Genomic DNA, 27,593 nt, shown 5'->3' on the forward strand with positions numbered 1-27,593 from the left:
TGACTAACTTTTGACAAAAGATTATAAGTTATTTTTCATCATTTTAAAAAACTGGAAATTACATCTTAAAGTAGATTAAAAATTATTTTCGGTGACATATTTTTCTTATTTTTTCAATTGATAAAATATTAGTGAATTTCAGTCAAACTTTGGTCAATTTGACCGGCACAATACTAAATGTGACAACTAAAATGAGACGGAGGAGAGAGTAATAGAAATTTGAATGACAGAATATTAGCAAAAGATGTTAAAATATTCCGCATATTTTTATGTTTTTAAAATGAAACGCACAAATGTACCATACAAATTACCTTACCATCTTGTCTAAATATTTTCTTATTCCGAAAAGCAGAAACATTAAGTGCATATTACAATAAAATATTCAAATATCAGTATTCGTAATAAATTCTAAAAAGAACGTTTATGTATATAAAGAATATGAGGAGCAATTTGCTATGTCCATCGCCAGTTTTAAACAAACTTACAAAAATTAGCCTCCCCGAGTGATGATGGAGATTTTGAGAAAAAAACAAGTCCAGCATTTGTACGGTGCTTCACTAGTACTCTTGTTCGTCTTGTGCTTCTTTTTCTGCTCCTGCAATAACAAGCGACAAGTAATAAGTGATGCAAAGGTTGATGAAGATTCGGTGATCATTTCGAGGTTCCAGAAGTACTTGCAAACAAAGACTGCGCAACCGAATCCCAATTACTATGAGGCAGCCGATTTCATACTTTCCGAGGCGAAGTCTTTATCGTTGGAATCACAGATAATTGAGTTTGTGGAGGGCAAGCCTCTGATTCTCCTGAAATGGCCTGGAAAAGACCCTGCACTTGCTTCTGTGATGCTGAATTCTCATACAGACGTTGTCCCCGCGGAGGAGGATAAGTGGACTTATCCGCCTTTTGAGGCCGTCTTGGATGATGAGGATGGGAATATTTATGGGAGAGGGACTCAAGATATGAAGTGTGTGGGGTTGCAGTACTTGGAGGCGATTCGGAGGCTGAGGAGATCTGGATTTGAGCCAATGCGTGATGTGTACTTGTCGTATGTGCCTGATGAGGAGGTAGGGGGGAATGATGGTGCAAAGAGATTTGTGGATTCGTTTATATTTGAGAAGATGAATGTTGGGGTTGTGGTGGATGAGGGCGGGGCATCACCTGATGAGTACTATCGGGTTTTTTATGCTGAGAGGACTCCGTGGTGGTTGGTGATCAAGGCTAGTGGAGCTCCTGGACATGGTGCTAAGCTTTATGACAATACTGCAATTGGGAACTTGATGAAGAGCATTGAGAGTATTACAAGGTTTAGAGATGCTCAATTTGACTTGGTTAAGGCCGGGTTGATGGCTGAAAGTGAAATTGTTTCGGTGAATACAGTTTATCTGAAAGCGGGTACTCAGTCTGAAGATGGTTATGTCATGAATATGCAGCCATCCGAGGCAGAGGCTGGTTTTGACATTAGAGTGCCACCTACTATTGATGAGGCATCGTTGGAAGCACGAATTGCTGAAGAATGGGCTCCCAGATCGCGTAACATGTCATTTGAATTCAAGCAGAAGGTTTCTGTGTACGACAAGTTTGGAAAACCTGTCATCACAGCCACTGATGAATCAAATCCTTGGTGGTCACTACTAGTCGAAGCCATCAGTAAAGCTGGAGGAAAACTTGGAAAGCCAGAAATCGCCCCTGCCTCAACCGATGCTCGTTACTACAGGGATCGAGGCTTACCAGCAATTGGCTTTTCTCCAATAGCAAACACTCCCATTCTCCTTCATGATCACAATGAGGTAGTGTTTCAACCACTAACTTTGTTTTAGAGATCAGATCTCAAGTGCCTAATATTCGTCTTTTCATTCTGCAGTTTCTGAACAAGGACGAGTACTTGAAAGGCATTCAAGTTTATGAATCCATAATCAAAGAGTATGCATCTTTTGTTGGTAATACAAAAGATAACACTAGAAACGAGGAGCTTTAAAATTTTGGGAGGTTGGTTTGTGATGTATGCTGTGTAGTTGGGAAAACTTGTACTGTAACCAATTCTCTATCAATAAAACTATGACTACTTCAGTATCTGTTAAATATTAGTGCAGAAAATTTACTTCAACCCTGGTAGATTAAGGTACTGTTTGGGGTTGCTGTTGCAGACAGCAACAGCAGCTTTTTGCTGAAAAGCAGGTGAAAAACTGTTTGGTAAATCGAAAAGCAGCTTTTCTGAACAGCAGCTTTTAGCTGAAAAGCTGCGGTTAGAAAAAGCAGGTCCTCCCATGCTTTTGGAAAAAGCTGCTTTTCAGCTTTTGCAGAATGCTGTTATAAATTTCATTATAAAACCTCACCAAAAACATTATTTTTTTTATATTATAACTCAAAATAAGTAAATATCAAAAAATTACCAAACAGTTATCTGATTTCTACAACAGCACTTCTTTTACCAGCACTTTTTCTGACAGCACAGCAATTTTTAACAGCACTCCCAAACAGACCCTAAGAGTAGTTGGTAAATAAAATATTTCCATCCTTAGTCATTATGAACATAAACATCATTTAGCCCTGGGATGTTTAAGATCCTGATTTCGCCACTGATCTCGTTTATGTGGATAGCAAGGCTCTACGCTTTGGTCTTGACACCGGATTAAGTTAACCAGCATAAGTTAAGTTGAATTTAGAATTAAAGACAAATCAAAGTCAATATATCATCAGCAATATTTTTTTATGCTAAAACGAAACAACATGGTTACTTGGTTAACAACGCCTCAGTAGTTTAATGTCATTGCAGTCCAAAATACTTGGTCTCCAAGTATAGATGTTGTGTATTTATAGAATCTGTTGCATTTCATCTAAGTCAACCCCTCTGATCAGATCTACATTAGGCCTCAAACTCTCCCTGTTGAATCCACATCCAAGTCCTACAGAGCATTTCTGCCATGGATTTCATTAATGCGCTGAAATCAGGATTTAACCAACCAATGATGGGGGTGACTGAGAACAACTCAGCCACTTACTTGTCTTCTGGCAATCCATGCCTCGACTTCTTCTTCCATGTCGTCCCCAGCACACCATCGAGTCAGCTGCTCCAACGTCTTGAAGCCTCGTGGTCTCATGATCCCCTCACCACTCTTAAGCTCATCTGCAATCTTCGAGGCATTAGAGGTACTGGGAAGTCTGATAAAGAAGGGTTTTACAGTGCAGCGCTTTGGCTGCATAAACATCATCCCAAAACTTTAGCAGGCAATGCTCATGTTTTTGCCTCGTTTGGTTACTTTAAAGATTTTTTGGAGATCTTGTTTAGGCTAATTCAAGGTCCTGATGCAAGAGCCATACTTAAACAGGAATGGAGAGCAAAGAAGAATTCGAGAGGCAGGGGTATAGAAGGTGTTCGTAAGGATGTTCATTTTAAGCTGGATTCAAGAAACAAAAAGGAAAAAGATATTAGGAGTGCAGAGAAAAAACTGGTCAGGAACTTGATATCAAAAGAAGTACGGATCGAGGACAATAAGACCAAGATGATGGAAGATAAAAAAAGGGCTAGTCAGTTGAGGAAGGAGAAACATGCTGCAAAGGCCAAGAAAGCTATGGATATGTACACTAATGATATGAATTATCAGTTCTTTCATGAAAGTGTTTCAACTCTTTTTGCTGATTTACTCAAGGCGGATATGGAGTGGTTGAATTTGGGAAAGACTAATAATATTAGTCTGGCTGGGAAGTGGTGTCCCACGATTGATTCGTCATATGATAGGTACACTTTAATTTGTGCTAGAATTGCAAAGAAACTATTTCCGCAGGAGGTTTACTCTGAGTATGAAGGGATTGGGGATGATCAGTATGTGCTTGCAGTTAGAGACAGGTTGAGGAAGCAAGTGCTTGTTCCGCTTCATGAGGCGCTCAAGTTGCCTGAGGTTTATATGAGTGCAAGGAAGTGGAGCACTCTTCCTTACAAAAGAGTTGCTTCTGTAGCTATGAAGACCTACACTGATATTTTCATGGATCACGATAAAGAAAGGTTTAGCCAGTATCTTGAAGACGTGAAGCAAGGGAAAGCAAAGATTGCAGCCGGGGCATTGCTTCCACATGATATAATCAGGTCTTGTTTGGCTGGTCATAGTGATGGACAAGAGGCTGTGGCAGAGCTGCAGTGGAAACAAATGGTGGATGATATGTTGAAGAAAGGCCAATTTACGAATTGTATTGCGGTTAGTGATGTCTCAGGAAGTATGGTAGGTACACCAATGGAAGTTTCTGTGGCCCTTGGTTTATTAGTTTCTGAGCTAAGTGATGATCCGTGGAAAGGACAGATAATTACGTTTAGCTCTGACCCGGAGCTTCAAATGATTAAAGGAAGCAATCTCCGGGAGAAGTGTCAATTTGTTAAGGGAATGAAATGGGGTATGAATACTAATTTTCAGAAGGTTTTTGATCAGATACTGCAGGTTGCGCTTGCTTCAAATCTGAGCGAAGAGCAAATGATAAAGAGGGTGTTTGTTTTTAGTGATATGGAGTTTAATCAGGCAAGTTGGCATCCATGGGAGACTGATTACATGGTGATTCAGAGAAAATTCAGAGAAAAGGGGTATGAAAAAGTGCCTGAAATTGTGTTTTGGAATCTCAGGGAGTCTTCTGCAACACCAGTTAAAGCCACGCAAAATGGTGTAGCTCTGCTTAGTGGGTTTTCAAAGAACTTGCTGACTATCTTTTTCAAAGGAGGGCATATGAATCCTGAAACTGTTATGCAGGCAGCCATTTCTGGCGATGACTATCAGAAACTAGTTTTATATGATTGATTGATCGATTGAGGATAATTTCATAATTACGCGTACTTTGGTTCTAAAAATTATAATGTTATAGTTGATCTGCATTCTCTGTACACATGTATAATGCTACTTCTCTCTACTTTATAAATCCTACTACCATTTTTGCTACGAAATGTCTACTTTGTCCCTCTACAAATTTCGTATTTACATTTATACGGCCACTGGCCACGTGGCTTCCTCCTTACCACTTATCTTCTTCCAAATCTCCTAAATTCAAAAATCTTCTCTTCAAAACTGGTGCTCGACATTTCAATTAGGTTAAGTAACTCCTGCAGCTGCGCGACGTTTTGCTCGGTCGTTTTCTCATCCTCTGCGCATCGTCTTTCCACTGAGCATCTCGCCTCTTCCCGTTTTTCTGATTTGATGGAGAATAATCAGGTTAATTGCTTGCTTTCTTTTTGCATTAACTGAGTCAACAATACTTCATAGCAAATACTCACGACTTTCTCGCCTTTCGGCTATAGTGGATTAATCCTTTTTGTTTATGTAGAGCTCGGAGAAATATTTTTCGTTTAGATCTGTGCCCGTGGATTTTATCCTCACAAATGTAAGTTTTGTCCTCGAATTAAATTCATATATGTGGCTTGCTTCTTTTTGTCTCACTAAGTGTTTGATAAAATGTGTCAAAAAAATTTTAGATCTTGAATTTCCATTATATATATATTTGAACTTAATTCTGTTTTTATTTTGTAGGTTGTGTGTTATACATTTGACTGTTATAGGCAGGTAATGATATCTCTCTCTCTGTTACTTTTCAGAACTTATTGTCTACTATAGTTATTAATCGGACAATTTTAAGAAATCCATATGTATTCTAAGTTAATCTTATGTTATGATGTGCCTTTTTTTAAATGTTTCTACCTAAGTGTAATTATTTGTATTACTTATTTGTTAGATTTTTAATATTTTAGGTGGATTCATAATTAATCGAGTTCTATAGTCTCTCCTATATCCATTTTCCCCATGCCTCCCCCCACATTGAGCTACCAAAGACAAGATTTACCATACAAATACACACTCACTCACTCTGTAATCTCTTCTCTTTGCAAGTGAATGTTGTGAATTTCCCTTGAGCTAGGGAAACAAAACCTTCATGGAGATGTCTACAGATCAGAAGATTACGTATCAGCTCCAAAAACAAGATGAACCCCAGATGAGGAAAAAGGGTGGCCTAATTACTATGCCATTCATTATAGGTATGCTACATTATTTAATACATGTGTGTGTGTTGATGGGTTTGTGAGTTTTGGTTCAAAGTTTCAGTCTTTTTGGTTTTGGGTGGTGAAATATTAATGATGTTACTGAAAATGAAATGCAGCAAATGAAGAAATAGACAGGAACTTTTCATAATTAAGAGAACACCACAGACACAATTGGTCACAACTCTCAAGATAGCAGGAGTTTGCTGCAAATGTTGGCTTTTATGTATGAGTATATTCATTCTTTACTCTTTAGTAGTCTTTAAAGTGTGAATGCATATGAGTTCAACTGTTGTTCCTGATATGTATCCATCAGTCCACTAAGAACAAAGACTTGAGGAAATGTGAGTTGATTTAAATCTTGAAAACTTATGTGATTTTCTTTTCAGAAAGGCAAACAGGGTTCTTGAAGAGGACCCTGCCCCTTAATGATGATTTTAACTCATGACCCAACAAGGGAGAAGGGGAAGGAGATACCAGTATCACTAGCCTATCTTGGAATTCTCTCGACAAATTTTATGCGGGAATTAATATTCCTATAGATTAATCGCCTAACTGAATATTAAATCATGCCAAGGGAATACTTATATCCTTCTTCCGTGTAGATAAATGATACAATAAGAGCAATTTGAGTATATGCATTTCAGTTTCTTGCTCTTTTCTGTCATAGTAGTGAAATAGTGTTCTCACATAATATGTTTTGTTAAATTAACAGGGAATGATTCTTTTATGGTTAACAGCCATGATTCCACATGTGTGTGTGTTGATGGGTTTGTGCCTTTTTTAAATGTTTCTACCTACAAACATGGTGAATGTGTATTTATTTGTAGTACTTATTTGTTAGATTTTTAATATTTTAGGTGGATTCATAATTAATCGAGTTCTATAGTCTCTCCTATATCCATTTTCTGCTTAATTTGTGGATTCAAATTTGATTTTCCAGAACACTTAGTATAAAGTCAGAACGAATAAACAAATAGAAGTTTGAATATTTAATGATCTTCATATCCAACAATAGATACCTTAGAATTAAGAAAACTCAGTATCTTACATTATCCGAATGTCAGAGGTGTAACATCTATGTTGATGCTAATATGAAATCAGGTGACAGTGGCACAATCGACGGTCAGGGTGCTCTCTGGTGGCAACAATTTCACAGGAAAAAGCTCAAATATATGCGGCCTCACCTTCTTGAGATCATGCATTGTGATAATATCCAGATTTGGAATCTTACATTTCTCAACTCCACCTCATGGAATGTTCATCCTGTTTATAGCAGGTAACTTGCATTTTCAAATCACACTCAAAACTTTCTTCCAAGTCACATGTTCTTAATACGTATTTTGCAGCAATATCATCATCCAAGGAATTATAATATTAGCACCAGTAACATCACCAAATACAGATGGAGTAAATCCGGGTTACTAGAAAAAAAACCTGTTCGTAGCCTCAGGATCAGCACATTTTGCTTTCCTAAGTACCCTATCTTTAATGTCCCTGTGCAGATTCTTGCACAAATACAAGATTTGAGGACACGTACATAGTCTCTGGAGATGATTGCATAGCAGTTAAAAGCGGTTGGGGTGAATACGGTACCTCATATGGTATGCCTACTAAATAATTCTTCTTCACTTATTCTTCAGGGCCAGAAACTCTGCGACAGAACCTTACATAGTTGGTCACAATGATCTTCTTGCTCATTCAGCTGCCATGGATATTTACAGGAAAAAAAATACAAGGTAGACAATACATGTTGCTTAGTGCATTCCTTTGTGGATCATCACAATTCTGGCTATCTAACTTTTATGTGCTTTAATATTTAGTAGTATGGTAGAAATTTGTAAAACTACATCTTATTCGTTAACAGGGAAGTTGACATGGATCAGTAGAGATAGCATTTGATAGTTTGTGGTATGAACCTGCAACAAACTCGACAGAAGACATACAAGCTACATAGCAAGCAATAGAGTTTTTGATGCAAGACACTTCATTAATTCTATAGCAGAACTAAGATTATCTTCTAATTCCACCTTCTTCCTTTATACCTTCTTCTATAAAATTACGAGGTGTAAGTTTTGTTCTCTTTTATTGGCTTTTATTTTGTGGCAGATCAAATTTGGTAGTGCATATTGTTTTATGTTCCATAAATTTAGATTCACATATATGATTACTTTGTATTATCGAATTTAATTAGCATGTCTTCCATGTTTTTGATAAAAACCCTGAGATATGTTTTTGTTTCTTTTACAGATTTAATATTGTACGAGGTTATTTTACATCATATGTGTGAAAAAGGCTGGAGAATGGTTTGCTTCCACTCATAATTTTTTGTTTTCCGTTAATATATCATTTTGCTCACCAAATGTGTGATACAATAGGAAGACATAATATTTAGTTTCATTTAAATGGTATGGTAGGACTTCATTTATACAGGGAATGGTATTTTTTTCATTTATATGTTTTGGCATGTATTAGATATAATCTTCATTTAAAATCTTTATTTGAAGTTTCTGTTGTGCATAAGACTACTACTAGCAGACTTATTCAAATAGTTGTATAGCTTTTTGCTGGGGTAGGGATACGCTTCGGAGTCATGATTGCCCCGGTTTATATGTGTGAGATAGCACCTGCAGTTGCGAGAAGCTCTCTAACCTCCTTCCTTGAAATTTTTTATAAATTTGGAAATCTATCTTGGTTATGTCTCAAACTATGTATTTTCAGGATTACATGTCCACATAAATTAGAGGGTCATGATTGTTGTTAGAATTCTTCCCTCAACTATTATTGGTTGTGCTCTCTTCTTTATCCCTGAGTCACCTACGTGGTTGGTAATGAAACATCTTATCGATGATGCAAGATTAGTGCTTTTAAAAACAATTGAAAGTGAAAGAGAAGCAACAGGGCATGGAAATGCTGAACAGTATGAAGAAAAAGCTGTTTGGCGTGACTGCTACATCCTTACCCTGGAGTTTTAAGAATGCTATTAACCAGGTTGTGGAATTTAGTGTTTTCAACAGATTGGACTGTGTACTACAGCCCTATATTATTTCAGGATGCTGGGATATCAGATAAGACCAGGCTTCTTGCTGCAACGGATGCTGTGGGGTTCACAGAAAACAACATTCATATTGGTAGCTATATTCTCATTGATAAAATAGGGAGAAAGCCCTGCTTTATGTGATCATGATCCGAAAGACTATTTGTTTGTTTACTTTGGGACTAGCACTGACGTTTCTGGAAAATAGTAAATTTGGAATTGCTATGGCTATTATGACTGTGCGTGGAAATGTAGCTTTATTCTCATAATATCAGAATGTAGAATATCAGAATGAGTTGGCCGGATAAAGTGAAAAACTTAAATTATCATAATATTAAGATTATTAAATCATATTATTATTAAATATCAAGATTATTAAATTATATTTTGCAAAATGGTGTATTGAATAAACCAACCAAAACAATCTAAACCTTTTTTTCAGGCTTTCTCTCTTAGTTATTTATATTTTAAAAGTTATCGGATATTATAAAATTCTATATTTTATATAAAAAATTAATTGCTTTTGTTAATTTTTTTTATGTACTTACTTTATATATTAAATATTAGCTGGTCTCACGTTTTAAGATATTTGTCAAGTAGTGAAAGAAATAGTAAATAAATAGGGATGAAGGGAATAATTTATTTAAAAAAATTAAACACAATAGAATATATTACATAGAAAATTTATGATCATTATTTGCATCTTTGATATAAGAAAAATAAAATATGCTTCATTTTATAGAAAATAATATTTTAGACTTTGCTTCCTTTTATGGATAACAGTATCTTAGTAGTCATATGTAGCAAGTTCAAAATTCGTTTTGTGAGAATAAAATTAGTAAATTATGTTATTCATGTCGATATGCAAGAAATTGTATAACAAATTTATTTAATTAAAAAAATTTTGGCAAGTAAATTAATGTACTATAGATGTCCTAAGTAGAAATTCAATAGTTTGAACAACTTCTTTAAAATTATATTTTTTATTAAACAAGTATTATGAAAATTTTATCTTTTTTGAATAAACTAATTTATAATTCAAAAAAATTGCGTATTACGATTAATGTCCATCCGGCAAATCGAGCAAAATAAGAACGTCATATAGTTACAAACATATCTTCATAAAGATGCAAGAAACAAAATAACCAAATACGAGAGGATTATGTTTTCAACTCGAATAATATGTTAGCTTTAGATTACAAGTGATATTAAGAGTCATTATCGATATAATATCTATATTGCTTTCTTTTAACACTCTCCTCCTATGATATTATGTGTCTTTTTTTTTATTATTAGATAGTCAATTTGATCAAATTTTGACCGTTAATTGAAGAAAATTTATTAATTATTTTAAAAATCTGAAAAATGGATTTTAAAGGGAACTAGATATATTTTCTAATGAAATAAGTTTCCTAATATTTTTAAGTTGGTAATATATGTACTTTGTGGTCAAAATTTAGTTAATTTGACTATTAAATAGTCAAAATAAGACACATAATATACATAATATGAGATAGAGCGAGTAATATATATTTGTTTTGTAATTGATTATATATATATATGCGCGCGCGCGCACACACATATATATATATATATATCTGTGTGTGTGGGGGGGGGGGGGGGGCGCGCGCACGCGCATATATATATATAATCAATTACAAAACAAATAAAATTGAATCAAAAATTTATCGCAGAAAAATTCCATACTACTTTGCTCATACTGGTTCAACTAAAATTTTTCATTAATAATTGTTAATAAAAAAACGATTATCATTTTATTCTTTTAAAGTCGTAAATTTCTCCAAAATTAAAATCTAATTACAGGCATTTTAATCATATTTAATCTTACCTACTTTTTTTAGTACAATTAAATTAAATGATCTTCTCCTTTTTAAAAAAAAACTATTTAAAAGTTCAATTGTAAAGTAAAATATAGTCATAATTCTTCACTAAACAATAGAGATATATAGGTATGAGATTTGGTAAAATCGTTCGAAAATGAGAGAAAAAACAGTCGAATATGAGAGAGAAGATGGTTATGTTTAAAAAAAAGGAGAGTATATAAGGAGATTAGTGTAGATGTATGTAAATAGAAAAAAAAAACACGGGTACATATATTACATATAAACGTAAATATTAATATCAACACATCAAATCTATAAAAGAATTTTTTCCCGAAAGAATAATGCCTGCCCTTGCGAAGCGGGCAAGCATACTAGTTTGTATTGAATGCCCTTGAGTCCTCTATTCTGAAATTGCCTATTTAGTTTATCTACTGTATCTCATTCAGCTTTGGTGTCAAAGAAGGAAGTATTCAAGCAAACTTGCAAAGTACCTTCTTACTTTCCCCAAACGTACTCTTTGAGCGGAATGCGCCTGATATGTTTGGCTTAGTTATTCGGCGTATGTTTGAAATGTGTATCTGAATAAGTTTGGATACGATATAAGTGATGTATGATGTGATGAAATCTAAATTCTCTCCTACTGATAGTTGGCACTCGGCTCTTTGCACCTAAATATCATTGCTATAAGTAAAGGAGTTAAAGAATCAGTCATTCTAATCTCTCCCTCGCTATATCAACTTTCAGGATCCTAGCGATAACCACTATATCAAAAACAGCTATTTGTTATTGTAAAAAAAAAAAAAAAAACAGCTACTTGTTGAATATGACACAACTATAATTTGTATAGTGTAGTAGTCAGGATTAGTGAACAACTGGTACTTTGATCCATGATTGGCAACTTTTACGTGTTAATGTTATTCATGTTCTATAATTATTGTCCTACTTTACTTTCGAGCAATTTGTATTCAGTTTCCATTTATTTTAGCCATTTTTGTCCGGGACCCAACCTTATTTTTGTCACTTATTTTCGACCATTTATACGGGGTTCAATGAATTTTATATAATATTTTATAAATTCGGGTTTTAGTTCATCATTTTTAATCAATAGTGTTGGAGATGCTCTTATATCTCTTTTTAAATTTGAACACCAGATTCTTTATAATAAAAATCGAAGATATGATGAGATATATTTGGTCTAGTCGAATCTAATTTATAGTATACTCGTACAATTTTATTCGTAGATACACAAGCAAATATATATCTACATATTTTTTATTTTGTATAACCAACTTAAAAAATTTATAAATATCACATCCGAAAACAATTTATAATAGATCCGCGTGAACTGCACTGCAAGGGAGTTCGGAGTTGGTCTCTCAAATTTTATTTTTGTAACGTAAAAGATCACAGGAACGCTGAAGCAAACAGCAGATGTTTTATGCTGAATCAGTATGCATATCACGTTCAACTACTTTCTACAACATTTGACCCTTATCCACTTTCTCCCATCCCCCCAACTCTCTCACTATCCGCGTCCTCTTCACGTCCCAAACCACCAACAAAAACTCCACACTCTCCCCGCGCGTTTCCTCACCCGCCATCTCCTCCCCTCACGCCTCACGCGCTTCGCCACGTCACAGCCCTACAGCCCCCTCTCTCTCCTGATCACCATCCTCCCCCTCTCTCTCTCCAAATTCATCCTCCCCCATCTCTCTCCCAACACAAGAACATCACACCCCGAGAGAGATCAACATCAAAAAATAATAAAAATGTCGAGTTACATAAAAAACGTGATAAATTTTGTGAAAAAGCCAGCGATAATGCATGTAGTGCTGGACATAATAATATGCTCAGTTCCTCTATGGGCAGCTACATTGATCGGGCTCATGATTGATTGGGACTGGAGTCCTAGCTGGACCACTTTGGTTTATGTAGCCATTCGCCGCAAGTTTAAACTCTTCTGGAACTTTCCATCACTTACAGCTCTTATACCTCGTAGGCTTTGGATTGCCTTCACTGCTCTCTCCGTTGTCTCACTTGCCACCAGGTTTTGGTCTAGTTCTCAGCTTCAGGAGCTCATGGACTGGGTTGATGCTCTGGCTGGCGATTGGGATGAGTCCGGGGAGACTACTCATGCCGCGATGAGGTGAGTTTCCGGACATTAGCAAAAACGGATAAAGTTCGGCCACCAGTTTGTATTTTAGGCGGATAATACTTTCGTGTTTTGTTATGATTGATTTATTAGTTTGCATGTGTTGATTTGGTATGTGTTAGGTTTTCTATTTTTACGGTTAATTAAGTGATTGCATGTCGGAGATTGATGGGAAAGTCTAGCACTCTCTTGTTCCGAGTCTGAGTTTGATTCTCACTCACTCGGGAAAGAAGAAAGTAATTGCATATCTGATATATGTTTGATATCAGATTTGTTATGATTAATTTATACTTCGAGTCTTCAACTTGATTGAAGTTTATGTCCTGTGTGATAATTTAAGAGTTGAGTTTTAAGTTTTGAGAAATAGAATAACAACAAATTAATTTTTTTATGGTGTCCAGAAAATGTTTGCAACTCTTAAAGTTTTTTAGTTTACCCTCCATTTCTTACTGGTGAAATTGCCTGTGGACAGGATAGTCATTTTTTCAGTCTTTCGGGGGACTATACTTGGGCTCTATTCTCTTACCTTCATTGTCTTCCCATAATAATAATTTTTTATGTTTACATAATAAATTTAATGATTTTGAACTTTGCATCATAAGCCCTCTCCTCTTGGTAAAGACAGGGCAAGGGTTAAAGCCTTAGTGGAGGCATGAGGCATCTGTTGTGTGATTACTTAAATATCTTTAGCTGACCATAACCAGAGAAACGAATTATGGTTTAATATCCACCATTTTTTCTGTTCTTGTGTAGGATCACCACTGGTGCCTCGAGTAGAGAAAATGTTGCTGTTGATGAGAATGATTTAGAACACCTTTTGCATATTATAAATGGAAAAGGTGGGCAGATGAATTGGCAACATCTGATGGATCGTTCCACATCAAACATGGCATATCAAGCCTGGTTCCATGATCCAGAGGTAAGTCCTGTTAAGTTTTATTCTTTATTTTTCTTAGTAATTAATCTGGAGAAATTCTCTGGTAATAGGGATGTAACTATTGTAGACAATCTCGATAATGAGTATCTGATAATTGAATAAACTTGCCAATTAGTGATTACTTATAGTCACAACATAACAAAAACAGTAGTGAATCCAAGAGTATTCATCTAGTATTCATCTATAATGGTTTAAGTGGAATTCACACTTCAGCCCCGGAGAACTTTTGAAAATTAAAAGATTATTTTGAGGTCCAAATCATCTGGGAAACCAATAATATTTTAACAGCACCTCCATGAACTTTAGAGACGATTGTTTATAAATTCTAGTTCCTCTGTTAGACTGAAGAGGACTGGACTAATATACAGCTATTGTTTTGAGTCCAGCACATGGAAGTACCCTTGACGCATCTTTCTAGAACCAAGGAGACACAAAAAGCCTTCCCTACTATTCCTCCAAACTCAATGACCTGCTATGATTGAAGGGAAACAGGATAAATAGCTTGATGAAAACAATCATTCCTCGCACACCATATATAAGAGTAGAAAACCACCTGGAACATTAAAAGTTGAATGATAACCTTATTTTTTTGCATGAATAGATGTAACTAATTGAATGTATGTTTATCAGACGGGTCCTGTAATTTACAAAAGCAAAACTTTGCTTGAGGATGCGACTCCAGAGATACTTAGAGATTTCTTCTGGGATGATGAATTTCGACCTAAATGGGATCCTATGCTGGCGTACTTCAAGATGGTTGAGGAATGCCCTAATACAGGAACAACAATTGTCCACTGGATAAAAAAAGTAACTAAAGTTTTGCTCCTCCTTAATACTCCTATTAGCAGTGTCACTAATACTTCACCGGTTACCAATTTCTGAATTGATTTTGCAGCTTCTTATTCCTGTATACAGTTTCCATTTTTTTGCAGTGATCGGGAATACGTCATTGGTCGAAGAATATGGGAAGCTGGGAAGACATTTTATTGTGTGACCAAGGTACTTAGTATGTTGTCTTTGCCACAATATCTAGTTTGTTGGTTACCTCTCAGAGTCTCAGGTATTTTTTTCAGCAGCATAATAGAAGTTCTTTTTCAGTATAATACTTTTAACTATTAAGCCGCTTGATAATATAATTTTTTTGCTAACATACTTATTTCTCTATAATTTTTATTTGTGAAATTTAGAAACTGACTTTATTGTTACAAATTGTTTATAGAAAAGACCAAAGTATATTGTTTGGCCTGGATAAATTGGGTTGGAGGTGCAAAATTAACTAGGAATAGATCCTTCCTCACTTCTGGTGCACCAGATAATTTCTGTTAACATCAAATAAGCCCAACCTCCTCTGTGTTGTGTAACTTATTTTCTGTATTCGAAATTCGCCTATTATTATATTTAATGCAATTTGTACATCTTGATTACTTCATCTTGTCATTGCGGGAACAAATATCAGGAGGCTAACATTTTGGGAAGGTGGTACATTGTGTTAAGTGACCAACTCTCCTTAAACGTCAAGGTGTTAGGAGGAGGGCTTACCAGGATGATATTCTAACATTTCCCCTCACTCGAAAGCCCATTTATGGGTCGAGAGTGGATCACGGGCGCCCATCTTTTGGGGCATAACATTGCCTTCGCGTCCTTAATAAATTCTGAGAATATTGGGGGTCACAGGGAGTCAAACTCGAGTCTCCCGCGAGCCTAAGCTCTGATACCATGTTAAGTGACCAACTCTCCTTAAACCTCAAGGTGTTAGGAGGAGGGCTTACCAGGATCATATTCTAACACATTGGGCATCTGTTATTGCAGCTTATCTTAAATCTTTTTTAGAGATAAGACCAAAGTAGATGGAACTATCTTTACTTTTTTAACAGTTACGTTGCATATAAATCAAATTATGATCCATCTGTTATTTTTATTCGGTCCATTGCTGCAGACGGTTCAATATCCAGCATTGCTGAGGCGTAACAAGCCTAGGCGTGTCGATACTTACTTTTCAAGCTGGGTTATCAAGCCTGGTAAGCAGTATTCTGCAGCCTCTTGCAGTACCTCTATAAAGAATATAATTTGTCTATTAATGTGATAGATTATAATTAGTACATCTACCATTTCTATGCAGTGCAATCCCACAAATCAGATGAAAAGACTGCATGTGAGGTGACTCTTGTACATTATGAGGATATGGGAATTCCGAAGGATGTTGCAAAACTGGGTGTTCGCCATGGGATGTGGGGAACTGTTAAGAAGATGAATGGTGGCTTCAGAGCATACCAGCTAGCTAGGAAATCTGAAGCACCGATATCCAGAAGCGCATTAGTAGCAAGAAACACTACAGAGATTAATCCCGAAGAAAATGCTGATTTGTTATCAGAGTTGATCTGTGGAGACAACGAGACAAGTGGTGCTTTAAATGTTCAGGGCAGAGAGCAGAATGCAATAGATTGGAAACTGTTAGTTATTGCTGGAACTGTGGCACTTGCATATGGACTTCATCGAGGACTGATCAGTAAAACCTTTCTAGTCGGAGCTGGAAAAAGAATTGCTCGCATGTGACAAGCTGGGAATCGATGAGACAGTGAAGAGTTTGTATCTTCCCTGCTGTATCGGAAAGAATGTCTTCTGTAATGTATGTTATACTGTGCATCTAGGTAGCTGAGAAGATCAAACTGAACCAAAAACACTGTTATGTATGTTAAATTAGCACATAATGGACCTGTGTAGCCTGGAATGAGTTACTAAAAGGCTGAGTTGATTTGTTCCATAGTATTAAGTTATTTGTTGTGGATGAAATAGTCTCCACAAGAGTGTTGATAATCCCATTGAACCCTAGACTAAACAGCTCGAAATCAGTAAAATCACAGCTAGGTCAGAACCACCAATATACAACAAGCAGAGCCGACAAGTCACAAGTTTTAAGCTTTAAACATGGGTTGACTAAAAGATGAGCATGTTCTTTATAACACACGTTGATGATCATCCTTTTCATATATGAAGTTGATGAAGGTAGAAATCTTGTTTTTTATTACTATCTCAGTTGTTTTTCCGGAGGTGCTGACGGATACAAAATCTCAATGGGTGCCTGGGAATAGAATTTCTAGGTTTAAAAGCCTAGAAGTCCACTTCTTCTTTTTTTAAGTCCGTTTGGCAAATGATTTGAAGCACTTAATAAAAATAAAAAACAATCTAAAAAAAGATACGAAATCTAGATTTTTTTGGGACTCAGCTTCAGCTTCTTTCTGACAAATAACGAACTCAGCTAGATTTGCTTTTCAGCGGCCTACTTGTTCAATCATTTCTGCGTCGCCGACGCAGGGTCTTTTTGATTTTTTATGTATGCTTGTGGTTTTTAAGTTTTACCTATTGAGGTCAATTGGCAGAGGCTTAAAACAAGCAAAAGAGTACGGTCACAATTGATGAGTTTTAAGTGATCGACGTCCATAAAAAGGGGGAGCTTTGTAAAGGTAAAAACACCCAGATAATAATAACTCTTGTAACGTTGTTGAATTCTTGTAAGTTATATATTATTATAGTTTATTTTTTAAAAGAAATAAATTATTATATTACAAAATTACAAAACTGTACCAACTTATAAGTTAAGTTATCCAAACACTTAAAAAAAAATTATAAGTCACATATCCACACACTTATAATAACTTATAAATCTAAACCAACTTCTCATTTTTAATTCATCCCTTTAAGTCATTTTTTTTGGATCCTACAAACAGCCCTTAGGTTTTGTTGAGTTTTGATTCGATCATTACAGAGTTATCTTCGAGTTTGATATATTGATCAATGATAGATGCAAAAACTCAAATAAGATCGATTCTATTGGACTGGACTCAATAATTGTGGAGTTAAATTCGAGTTTGAGCTTAAATGCTTCAATTTTGTGCATCATATGTTCACAAATTACATAATCAAACATATGGTATACATGTAAATTCCAATCTACATGAATGGAAGAAAATCCATTAAAATTTATATATTATTATTAATCCAATAAAATACAATTGAATATACCTCCAGATACATCCAACCGAAAATGTTAAGACGGATCTTTGGAAGTCAAGCTGAAATAACAATTTTATGGTGCGACATTGAAGAGGCAAGTTCGGTTATTGATGAGAACACTTAACCAATCATAAATAAACAGACCACTAGCAGTGAAGCCACGAGTCATAATCACCAATGATCTCTCCCTCTACCCAAATCTGATCAGAGCCTTTATTATGAAAGGAACCCTCTTTTAAGTAGTTGAACAATACACGGCTTGTGTCTCATGTCTTGTCTGTTGTCTCTATTGAGCCATGAATAAACACTTTGTATATATCCCTTCGAACCGTTCATTTCTTTACGGTTTATTTTTTGAGATATATTATCAATTTTATACATTTCAAAAATTGTAAAATTTTATAATATAAAATTTCAACTACGCTCACTACTTTCTCCCATCACATCTATTTTATACATAAAATATTAATTGGTCCTAGCACTTAACTCAACACTACATCCACTTTATACATCAAGTATTAGTTGATCCCACCACTTCAGCCACTTTTACCAGTACTTTACTTCACTCAACTACAAATTTTTCTCAACCTTCGTGCCACACCCCATATGTATAGAACTTACCGGGACGGAGAGAGTATATTACAAGCAGAAATCTTTGATGGACGATAATAAATTCATCTGTCTAAGGAAATGAGTATCCTACAAAAATATGAAACGAATGATTTTTCCGTTAAAAATAAATAAGATTCATATTTTATATAATAAAATTATTAATCCAAATGTCTAACACATGAATTTGAGTTTGATTTCCTTTAATAAAGTTGATTAACCGAAAATCAAATCAAACCAAACGTTTTCTTATATTTCCGGCCACTATCACTTCATTAGTTTTAGGTGCATGGTCACATTGAAATGATGTACCGGTTCCATACGATTTCAGTCTTGTATGATGAGTGGTTGTTATTATCAGTACAAGAGTGGACCTGGTTTCTATCATTTATACAAGTTGTTCATTTGTCAAGCAACCACTTGATGCTGAGTACAAGAAGACACAAGCACTTTAATGTTATTAATACAAAAGTATGTACGTGACTTAACAAGCCGAGAACGGAGAACTGTATAGTTTAACCATCGATCAGTCCAAACTAAGAATGAAAGAATTTATGGACACGTTTGCTTGACTTTAAATAAATCACTGAAAGTGAATATAGCTAATTAAAATTAATATTTTAAGTATAACTCATGATTAGAATTAATATCATAATTCTTTGCCGATTCAATAATTTTTTAACTAATCCTGTTTTAGCTAACAGTTTTGCTTTTCCAGTTGGATATGCTCTTATAAGTGGTAAGTAAATCTCAATTTAGAAATTACTCAAGTGTTTGAATAATAAAATTTATAATTGAGCTGAATATTTGATAATCAAACTTATAAGTTAATATATTTTATATAAAACAAATTTTCTATAAATATAAAATTAACATTCATTTCGTCCATTTCATTTATTTACAATATTTTTACGATGCGCATTTTAAGTTGCATAAAAAAATATAATTTCACGGATTATATTTAAAAAATATTTAAATATCAAGTTTTTATTCAATAAAAAGAAAAAATTTAAAATAATTTATAAAATTATATTTATATAAATTTTAAAATATGTGCCAAGTCCTGTTTCCAAAATAAACTACGATTTAAAGAAAATGGATGAAATACTCCCTCTGTCTCACCTAATTTTTTAGATTGGGGTTGGGCACGGAGGTTAAAAAATATGTATAAAGTAATGGAAAAGAGAAAGAAAAGTGAGTGAGGTGGTGGGACTCATTGATTTTTAATATATAAAAGAGAGATGATGGAGTAAAAGTAATGTAAAAAAGAAAGAAAAGTGGGAAGATGGTGGTCTCATTAATTATTTTAAATATGTTTTATAATATTAAAAAATGAATGGGACGTCAAAAAAGAAAACGGTAAAGAATGTAGTGGAACGGAGGGAGTAATAACATTGATTTTTACATTATAGAAATACTACTATTTTTGGAAAGTTTTACGAATCGATTGTTCAGAACGGATGGAGTGCATCAATTAAAAACTCTACAGATAAAAATGAGTGGCATGTTGATGTTGAGTGTGTTAACTTAACCGGAGTGAACGTGGCAGAGTCTTAACCACTTGAACAAAATAGAAGTTGATGTGAAGTCCACAAAAGTCTCCACTCAGCTGCTGTAATGTTTGTGTAAATGCCTCCAAGCTCCTTTCTTTTCTTCACCAGAATCTAATTATAATCGTACTAGTACATGTTGTTTTGTGGGTACTTTTACTGTACTTGAACTACAAACTTCTTTAAAGGTTAGTGCATATACTAATCATCTTCTTGCTTATAGTTTTATTAATATCAAATGGGTGTTTTTTTCTCTTGTTTAGCTTCCCATTTTCTTGCTTTTTGATTAATAGGGAATTGTTGATTTGTAAAGTTAATGATTTTATGCTGAATTTTGTTTATTTCATCAGCTGCCCATGTGTAATTATTGGATTTTTTTTGATTGTTTAGCTTTCACTTATTGATATGGTGTTTGTGACATATTTGTGAAGTGGGATAGCTATTATGAAAATTGTAGATTGGTGGAAAAAACTGATATTAATCTGTCCAGTTGCAAGCACATGTCTTTAGTTTCTAATCTTCTAAACCTGTCTTTGGGGCTTTAATATGTTTAGTGTACTTAAATGTTAATTGGCCTCCTCAGTCTGTCCCTAAAAAACATTTGTGGACTTAAAGAGTGGATCACTAGGAGAAAGGAGCATTTTTGCTAATACTTTGAGCCAAAAGGCTCTCGTATTGCATCTCAAGATTTTGAAAGAGTTATTAGCAACTCAATGATATGAAGTTTCCTTGCCACCTGTGTGGATGAGACCTTTTCCTTCTTGACGCATAATCCGGCCCGACTTCTAAGGTGCTTCTCAAGGAAAGCAGCAATGGTTATATATGCATAATGTGGACATTATTCTCTTTCAAAGAGCTAGTTATAATAAGAAGCAAAGTGTAGGCAACCAGTTTGAGTTTAGTATTGATATTGTAATATAAAGGCTGGTTGTCCATTTTGAAATTGACCTCTATTTCTCCATTGATGTTAAATTAGGTGTTCAGCCTTAATGTTCAAGTGATTGTCAAATCATCTTTTTCCGACCAAAATTGCTGGAAAATAGAAACGTGACTACAAAATCGTATACATAAAGATTAGGTATATCATTATCATATATCCCGTTGTTGGAAGGGTCTTTGTTATATTAAAGAGCAATTCGAAGTATCAGAAATTTTGTTCGAAAAGGTCAAAAGAATTATTCAATAGACATTACGGAATATAACATTCTATGTAAAGTGAAGGACTTATCAGCCCAATATGCTTAATCGTTTTTATATGTGCAGGAATCTGTTGTATTAAATAAATTTGGTATGGTGACTTTAAATTTTAAAATATGTATGTATACAGCTTCACAACTATACATCGTTAGAGCAAGTCCAACAGGTGCCTTATTTGGTGACCTTAATCAAAATTTAGGGTAATTGACAAAAATAAAAGCTCCAACAGTATCCTAGAAATGCCTTAAATTGCTAGGACATCTTTCATCTGCCTTATTTTTAAGGTTGCCCTACTTGAGCCTCATTTTCATTATTAATAATAAATATATTGTCGTTCCCTCTCTTTCCAGTTTCCACGTTTACAATTCAAATATATTAATATTTTAATAATAGGGCTTGTGGATAAGGATTCTTGTTGGAGTGAATGTACAAAAATGATGTCCTAAACTACTAGGACACCATTTTTTATAATATTTATAAGGCGACACTCTTGGACTTGCTCTTAGAAATTCTATAGATAAGTTACGCCAAGTTATTGATCTGTTTGACATATTATGATATTTGACTATTGATGAAGAGATCTAGAAACAATACTCATAGCTTCTGAACGTTTTTGCTTAGGCCTCATCTCGAAGACTGGCTCATCTTCTTCGGGAATTTTTGGACTGTGTCATGAAGCTATATTCTGCAAATTATGACTGAGGACAATAGAGATATGAAATTGGGGCTCCATTTGAGTTATCCCAATCCATCCGTGAGAACAAGGATGAAAATCAGTCCAGGTGCAGGTGTAAATGCAGATTCGAGGGTTGATACGACTCTTGTGGAACACAGGACTGAGAATATACCTTCTTGCCCGTGGTATGCAGGACCAAGCAATATGATTCAGTCACCTACACCCAGCATGAGATCCAGAGGGACTAGTGACAACAAGTCCATTGGTGACCGGAATGTAACTAAATTACATGTTGAACTCACAGTTAATAGTGAAGCTGGTCCGCTCTTTGCATCGAGCCGAGCACACCACTCAGGCAGGATACCTCTTCCTAAAATTTGTACTGCATGACAAATAGTTTTAGCTTTTCCATTATGTTCTTCTTCTTTACAGGTCTTCTTGTTAAACGTTGAGGTTTGAATCTTTGTACCTTAATTGCTAAGGAACTTACTATTTTACCAGGCGCTGACATGGTGGAAGGGAACCCTGTTCTAGAAGAAAGGGTGGTGCATTTCACTAAGAAACAGGAATGCAACTACAAAGAGCAAGCTTTATGCTGTCAAAATGATGTCCAATCTGAAGACGTAGCAATAAGAGGTAAAACTGATTCAGGTTTGCCTCGTTGTTATCCACTTTTATCTATTGTGACTCATACGATAATTGACTTGAAATAGCTGTTTCAAACTGACGACATAGATTTCTGGTTTGAATGAACAAATTTATTTATTTATTTTATTCGTAATTGAACAGTTTAATTTCAGGTGGGTTATTTTCAAATTATATAAAATTGAATAGTATTTTTCTTTGATATTTAAACACCCCCCCCCCCCCCCCCCAATCTTGTCTTTGACAAGATTTAAACCCTCATCCTCCGGTAAGCAGAGCAACGGCAATACTATCTGACCTTGAATACTATATTCAAGCTTTTATATTATTCTGGTTGATTAAATTGACAAGTTGGTTCTTTAAGTGTTTTCATGGATAACATAGATCACCTCCCTTATAAAAACACATTTCTAATGTAGATAAGTAATTTTTTTTTTTTGTGAAACCTTCACATCATACATTTTGGTTAGTCTTGTAAGCTATAAATATTGTAAAATGCTACATATTCTGTTACATATATTGATTTAATTTTGTTTTTCTGTTTCCTGAAAAATGGCATAGAAACGAAATAATATAGATATCCTTACATGTTTGACATACTTGCAAAAATCATTTATATAATAAGAGATACACTTTTAAACAAAAAAACATGTTTTTTAATTGAACCACTAAAAATTTGAACCAGTTAAGCTATTACTTTTGCTAGTCATTTGGGTCATTTACTGCCGAACAATATATATATCGGGAAAGTCATGTAATTTGGGGAATGGGACTGACTATATTTACTCTGTTCTTTAACTTGTTTCTGTCAAGCATCATAGTTTATAGATTCCCCTGCAGGTCAAAGAATTGCAGAAGATGTTCTGCCGCGGCTGGAAAAAAATCCCAAAGATGTAACTAGCACTAGAATTGGAGATGTTGCTAGTGGTAACCAAATGTTGGGCATAGAGGCACATGGCTTGGGAAATGCAGAAATAGTAAAGATCGAGTCCTCAGCTGACAATGAAGTACAACATGCGATTGAGAACAATGCATGTGGACAGAGCGAAAAGGGATCTCGAGTTGAGAGCAAAAAAGTGACATTGTTTGGTAAGAATATTAATGAAAATATATCCAAAAGTGAAGATGATAGCCATGACAGCGTGGAAAGTTCTAATAGCAACACTTTTTCTTCGAAAGGAAAGAAACGGGAAAATTTTGAAAACCAGTTGGTTGTTGGTAGCAAAAGAATCAAAAGTCTACAAGAGGCTCCTGCTTTGACATCTTCAATAAAACCAGATAGTTCTTTTGTGAACTGGATATCGAACATGGTGAAGGGCTTAGCCAAAGTAAACCAAGATGAGGGTCCTCTTCCTCTTAGACTCAGTCATCCCAGTAATAGGCATAATTGTTATGATCAGCAAAATCAAGCTTGCAGTAAAATCCAAGATCCTGGAAGTGGACACATGGGTTTTCAGTCCATGTTCCGGTCCCTTTATTGCCCAAAGACAATAGACACCGAGAGAAGACCTTACCCCAATCCTACAGTGTCAGGTACTAAAGAAAGTATGGGGTCTCAAAAATCATTTATTAATGTAATGCCGATATCATTCTACAAAGAGAATGATGAATCTTGCAATAAGCTTCTTATCGATATTAATGATTCAGACCCCCATACATCCGAGGGAAATGGTGGAGATCTATCAATTCAGACTTCATCCCAACCCCGGGCTCTATGTGCGAATAATGATTCTACTCCAGAGACCTCGAAGACAAAATCAATAGAGAAGTATAATTCAACCAGACTAACATGCAGCAACAAAGAAGAATCACTAAGATCTACTGATACTTGGCTGGATAAACAAAAAGCTGTGAGTAACAAGGACGAATCTTTGCATATACCATCCGAAAGCCAAGTGATACGGAACACATTTCCAGAAAGTGATCTTTCTCGAAGCTTGTGGATAACTCGGTTTTCATCCAGGACTCCTCTTCCAGCATTAGATTTGGACCATTGCAACGATGCAAAAGTTAAGCTAGAAGACTCCTCTGGACTCGGAAAACATATTCCTTTGAATCCCGTAAATTCTAACTTCAGTCTGAAAAATTCAGAGGCCGCAGAAAGCTTTGCTGACAATCCCATGAATGCTGTGGGTAAGAATAAATTTATATGTCCTACCAATGTTGAGGCTCCTATTGGCGTCAACAGGGTTATTGAACATGACCATGGGAAGCCTTTGCGTAAGATGAATTCACCACCCCCAACATTTAAGAGTTTAGAACCAATAGCTTCTGCATTTGCTAGGAGACTGGAAGTCCTCAAGAGTATACCTTCAGTTACACAAGATGATCCAACACCCTTCAGTGTTACATGCCTTTATTGTGGACAAAGTGGGCATGGTTTAGTGAGTTGCTCGAAGGTCAAAAAACCTGAGTTAGTGGACCTTTTGAGAAATGTTAGTGCACATGCTGCAGCAAAAGGATCTGCTCATTGGTGCATAAGATGTCTTCAGCTAGGGCATTTGGCCATATCTTGTTCAGCTGCATCTTCAAGTAGACAACAATCAGATAAAAATGCTCCCGTACAAAATTATCAGACCACTAATACAATTCAGCTTTATAAGAGCGGTGAACCATTTCCTAGTATTTTATTCGCGAAGGAGAATCACTGCAAAGTCCCTAGTGACCATAGCACTTCAAGTGTAAAAGTTTCCAAAACATTGGGCTCAGAAAGAAGGGTGTCTTCTCGTGATGGTGTTCAAAACGACAATACATCAGGTCACAAACAGCTTGTGGTGAAAGAAATTCAATTCGCTCCGCTCTGCAAATCTTCTAGTAAACCCATTACTGGTGATGCATTAAACATATTTGAAGCTGTTAGGAAGCTTCGGTTGTCTCGTACGGATATCCTTAAGTAAGCAGAAACTTCTTTCCTTCTATCACAAAATATAATTGCTTGAACTTGTAAAAAATAGTCAAGCCGTTCATGTGCCTAAAGACCTCTCACTTTTTTAACTGCTAAATGCCTCGAGACCCTTTGCGCCTAACTTATAGTAGATTGTTGACTTGTCAGTATGGTATCCTCTTGACTTAAAAGAGGATATAAGAGGACGATTAGAGTTACATGCATGCTTCATTTGCAAATAAGGACTACTTAATATACTTACACAGACCCGTGAATGATAAATATTCAGCCCTTTCTGGTAGTTGCTTTTTGCAAATTTACATCATTGAGTAAGCCATGACCTGGCTCAGTTACATGGACACGCTTAAGAGGATGTACAAGTTGTCTGAATACATAGTACTAGATTGAACATGCTATCTTCTATTGAAAACCCTGTACTTCCTTCTTGTGTTCTTTTTTTTTTAACAAACCCTAGTACTAAATTCTGATTAGTTTTTGCAATGTGATATTATTTTTTCCTTCTGGTCCCTGTCGTGGTTATTCATTTCTTTTTCAGTTGCATGCTAGTAATAGAAAAATAGACAGAAGGTAATGTAATAATGTGTACCAAGTGTATTGGCAATGGGGATAATTCAAAAGATTGTTTAGCATAACAATGTACAATCTGTATGTTACTAGTCAAAATTCATTGCTTTCCTGATGATATGGTATGCACTGTTTTGATGATAATGGTTCAGATGGATGAATTCGAAATCACTTGTACATCTGAATGGATTTTTCTTGAGGTTGCGGCTTAGGAAGTGGGACACTAAACTGGGTGGCACAGGGTACTATGTTGCATGCATTAATGGTAATAGTTCCAAAGTATTTCTAAGTTGTATTAATCCATTCCTCATTCTTGAGTTTTTTTGTTTTGTTCGATTCCATTATCCATGTCACATTACTCATTTGCAGAATTGCATAGAGAAATGATGTTGAAAAGCTCTGAAAGATCCATCTTTGTCTGTGTTGGGGATATCAGATGCTCTGTTGAAAGCCAGTACATTTCAAACCAAGACTTTTCAGAGGTAAATAGATATGTGTCTTCGAGTATTTCTAAACCATTTAAGAATCTCCTCTACTGCTGGTACTTGAATCACTGAAGTTAGGACTTAGGATGAGTTTAACATACTGATAGTGTGTAGAATGATATAGGCTTATATTTACCTTTAAAACTGCTCAATTTAATTAGCAAAAAACAAAACTAACTTTATAGACTGTCGTGTTTCTGGGGTAGGAACTTTATTGATCGTCAATAAATCAAGAGATCAAGCGAACAATTGTATTTCCAATCTTATCACTCCAACTTTAAGTTTGGCAATGCATTGACGAGTATTTCAGAAGCACAACTACTCTCTGTTAATACGAAACTCTGATATGAGCTCTAACTAGAATTTCACTATACAGGATGAGCTTCTGACGTGGTGGAACGCGATTGCACAAAATGCAAAGATACCAGCCTTAGATGATTTAAGATTAAAATTTGAAGAGAAACAGAAGCTAGGATTGTAGATCTCTTGGTATATACTTCACATTCGTACAACTATGATTATTCCTTGGGTTCGGTTCTGTAAATTAGGTTCCTGGTAGCTGAAGTTTGTGACTAGTATACATGTCAGATATCACAGTTTATATACACACATATATATATTTAAACATGTGGAAATACGTTCGCTGTTTGTTCATCAGTATTTATTTGAAGTTGTAAAAGCTATTGTTTGAGTTTGTACATCATTTAGACTAATGGCAACCTTGATTGTCAATTTATGCATAGGTTTGGAAGGTAATATGTACTCATTATTTTTTGATAGTCAGTACTGAATACAATTGAACTTCTGAACTTACTTGCACTTGTACAATTCAAACCCACAGCGTCCGAGTCAAATTAGTCACGAGATATGAGGGATCCAGTGTTAAGTGTTAACTGAGGCCCCTCAAAATTGTATGTTCAATATTTTTAGAACGATTTTTTGCTACACCATCATTTATCCGGAAACTTGACGTT

At 35.3% G+C, this 27,593-nt stretch overlaps 4 protein-coding genes across 17 annotated transcripts; all 4 read left to right on the forward strand.

Moving 5' to 3' along the window:
* Positions 1-439: 439 nt before the first annotated feature.
* LOC108197289 (uncharacterized) lies at positions 440-2,084 on the forward strand. The gene is made up of 2 exons (XM_017364870.2): positions 440-1,787; positions 1,862-2,084. The coding sequence occupies exons 1-2, from the start codon at positions 507-509 to the stop codon at positions 1,973-1,975; spliced, it is 1,395 nt and encodes a 464-aa protein (XP_017220359.1). The 5' UTR covers positions 440-506; the 3' UTR covers positions 1,976-2,084.
* A 688-nt stretch (positions 2,085-2,772) lies between these two features.
* On the forward strand, positions 2,773-9,278 carry LOC108204790 (hypothetical protein). Of its 10 annotated transcripts, none has more exons than XM_064080969.1 (8): positions 2,773-5,186; positions 5,299-5,355; positions 5,502-6,004; positions 6,127-6,233; positions 7,112-7,286; positions 7,513-7,746; positions 7,875-8,075; positions 8,258-9,278. In XM_064080969.1, exon 1 carries the CDS (start codon positions 2,922-2,924, stop codon positions 4,776-4,778), a length of 1,857 nt encoding a protein of 618 aa, XP_063937039.1. In that variant the 5' UTR covers positions 2,773-2,921; the 3' UTR covers positions 4,779-5,186; positions 5,299-5,355; positions 5,502-6,004; positions 6,127-6,233; positions 7,112-7,286; positions 7,513-7,746; positions 7,875-8,075; positions 8,258-9,278. The 10 variants fall into 10 exon arrangements, with proteins under 10 accessions (XP_063937039.1, XP_063937045.1, XP_017229892.1 ...); XM_064080975.1 differs by having other exon boundaries at positions 7,875-7,984; XM_017374403.2 differs by having other exon boundaries at positions 5,502-5,534; positions 5,859-6,004; positions 7,875-9,278.
* A 3,296-nt stretch (positions 9,279-12,574) lies between these two features.
* Positions 12,575-16,736, forward strand: LOC108196689 (uncharacterized). Its single transcript, XM_017364093.2, has 6 exons — positions 12,575-13,034; positions 13,794-13,959; positions 14,608-14,784; positions 14,893-14,976; positions 15,914-15,995; positions 16,097-16,736. Exons 1-6 carry the CDS (start codon positions 12,658-12,660, stop codon positions 16,528-16,530), a joined length of 1,320 nt encoding a protein of 439 aa, XP_017219582.1. The 5' UTR covers positions 12,575-12,657; the 3' UTR covers positions 16,531-16,736.
* Positions 16,737-20,084: 3,348 nt separating this feature from the next.
* On the forward strand, positions 20,085-27,432 carry LOC108204764 (uncharacterized). Of its 5 annotated transcripts, none has more exons than XM_017374365.2 (7): positions 20,085-20,335; positions 21,966-22,375; positions 22,522-22,671; positions 23,494-25,558; positions 26,287-26,399; positions 26,504-26,616; positions 26,996-27,432. In XM_017374365.2, exons 2-7 carry the CDS (start codon positions 22,039-22,041, stop codon positions 27,098-27,100), a joined length of 2,883 nt encoding a protein of 960 aa, XP_017229854.1. In that variant the 5' UTR covers positions 20,085-20,335; positions 21,966-22,038; the 3' UTR covers positions 27,101-27,432. The 5 variants fall into 5 exon arrangements, with proteins under 5 accessions (XP_017229854.1, XP_017229856.1, XP_017229857.1 ...); XM_017374367.2 differs by having other exon boundaries at positions 20,086-20,335; positions 23,506-25,558; XM_017374368.2 differs by having other exon boundaries at positions 20,086-20,335; positions 22,522-22,656.
* Positions 27,433-27,593: the final 161 nt, after the last annotated feature.

This window comes from Daucus carota, chromosome 1, assembly GCF_001625215.2.
Source record: "Daucus carota subsp. sativus chromosome 1, DH1 v3.0, whole genome shotgun sequence".
In the NCBI taxonomy this organism is placed as follows: Eukaryota; Viridiplantae; Streptophyta; class Magnoliopsida; order Apiales; family Apiaceae; genus Daucus; species Daucus carota.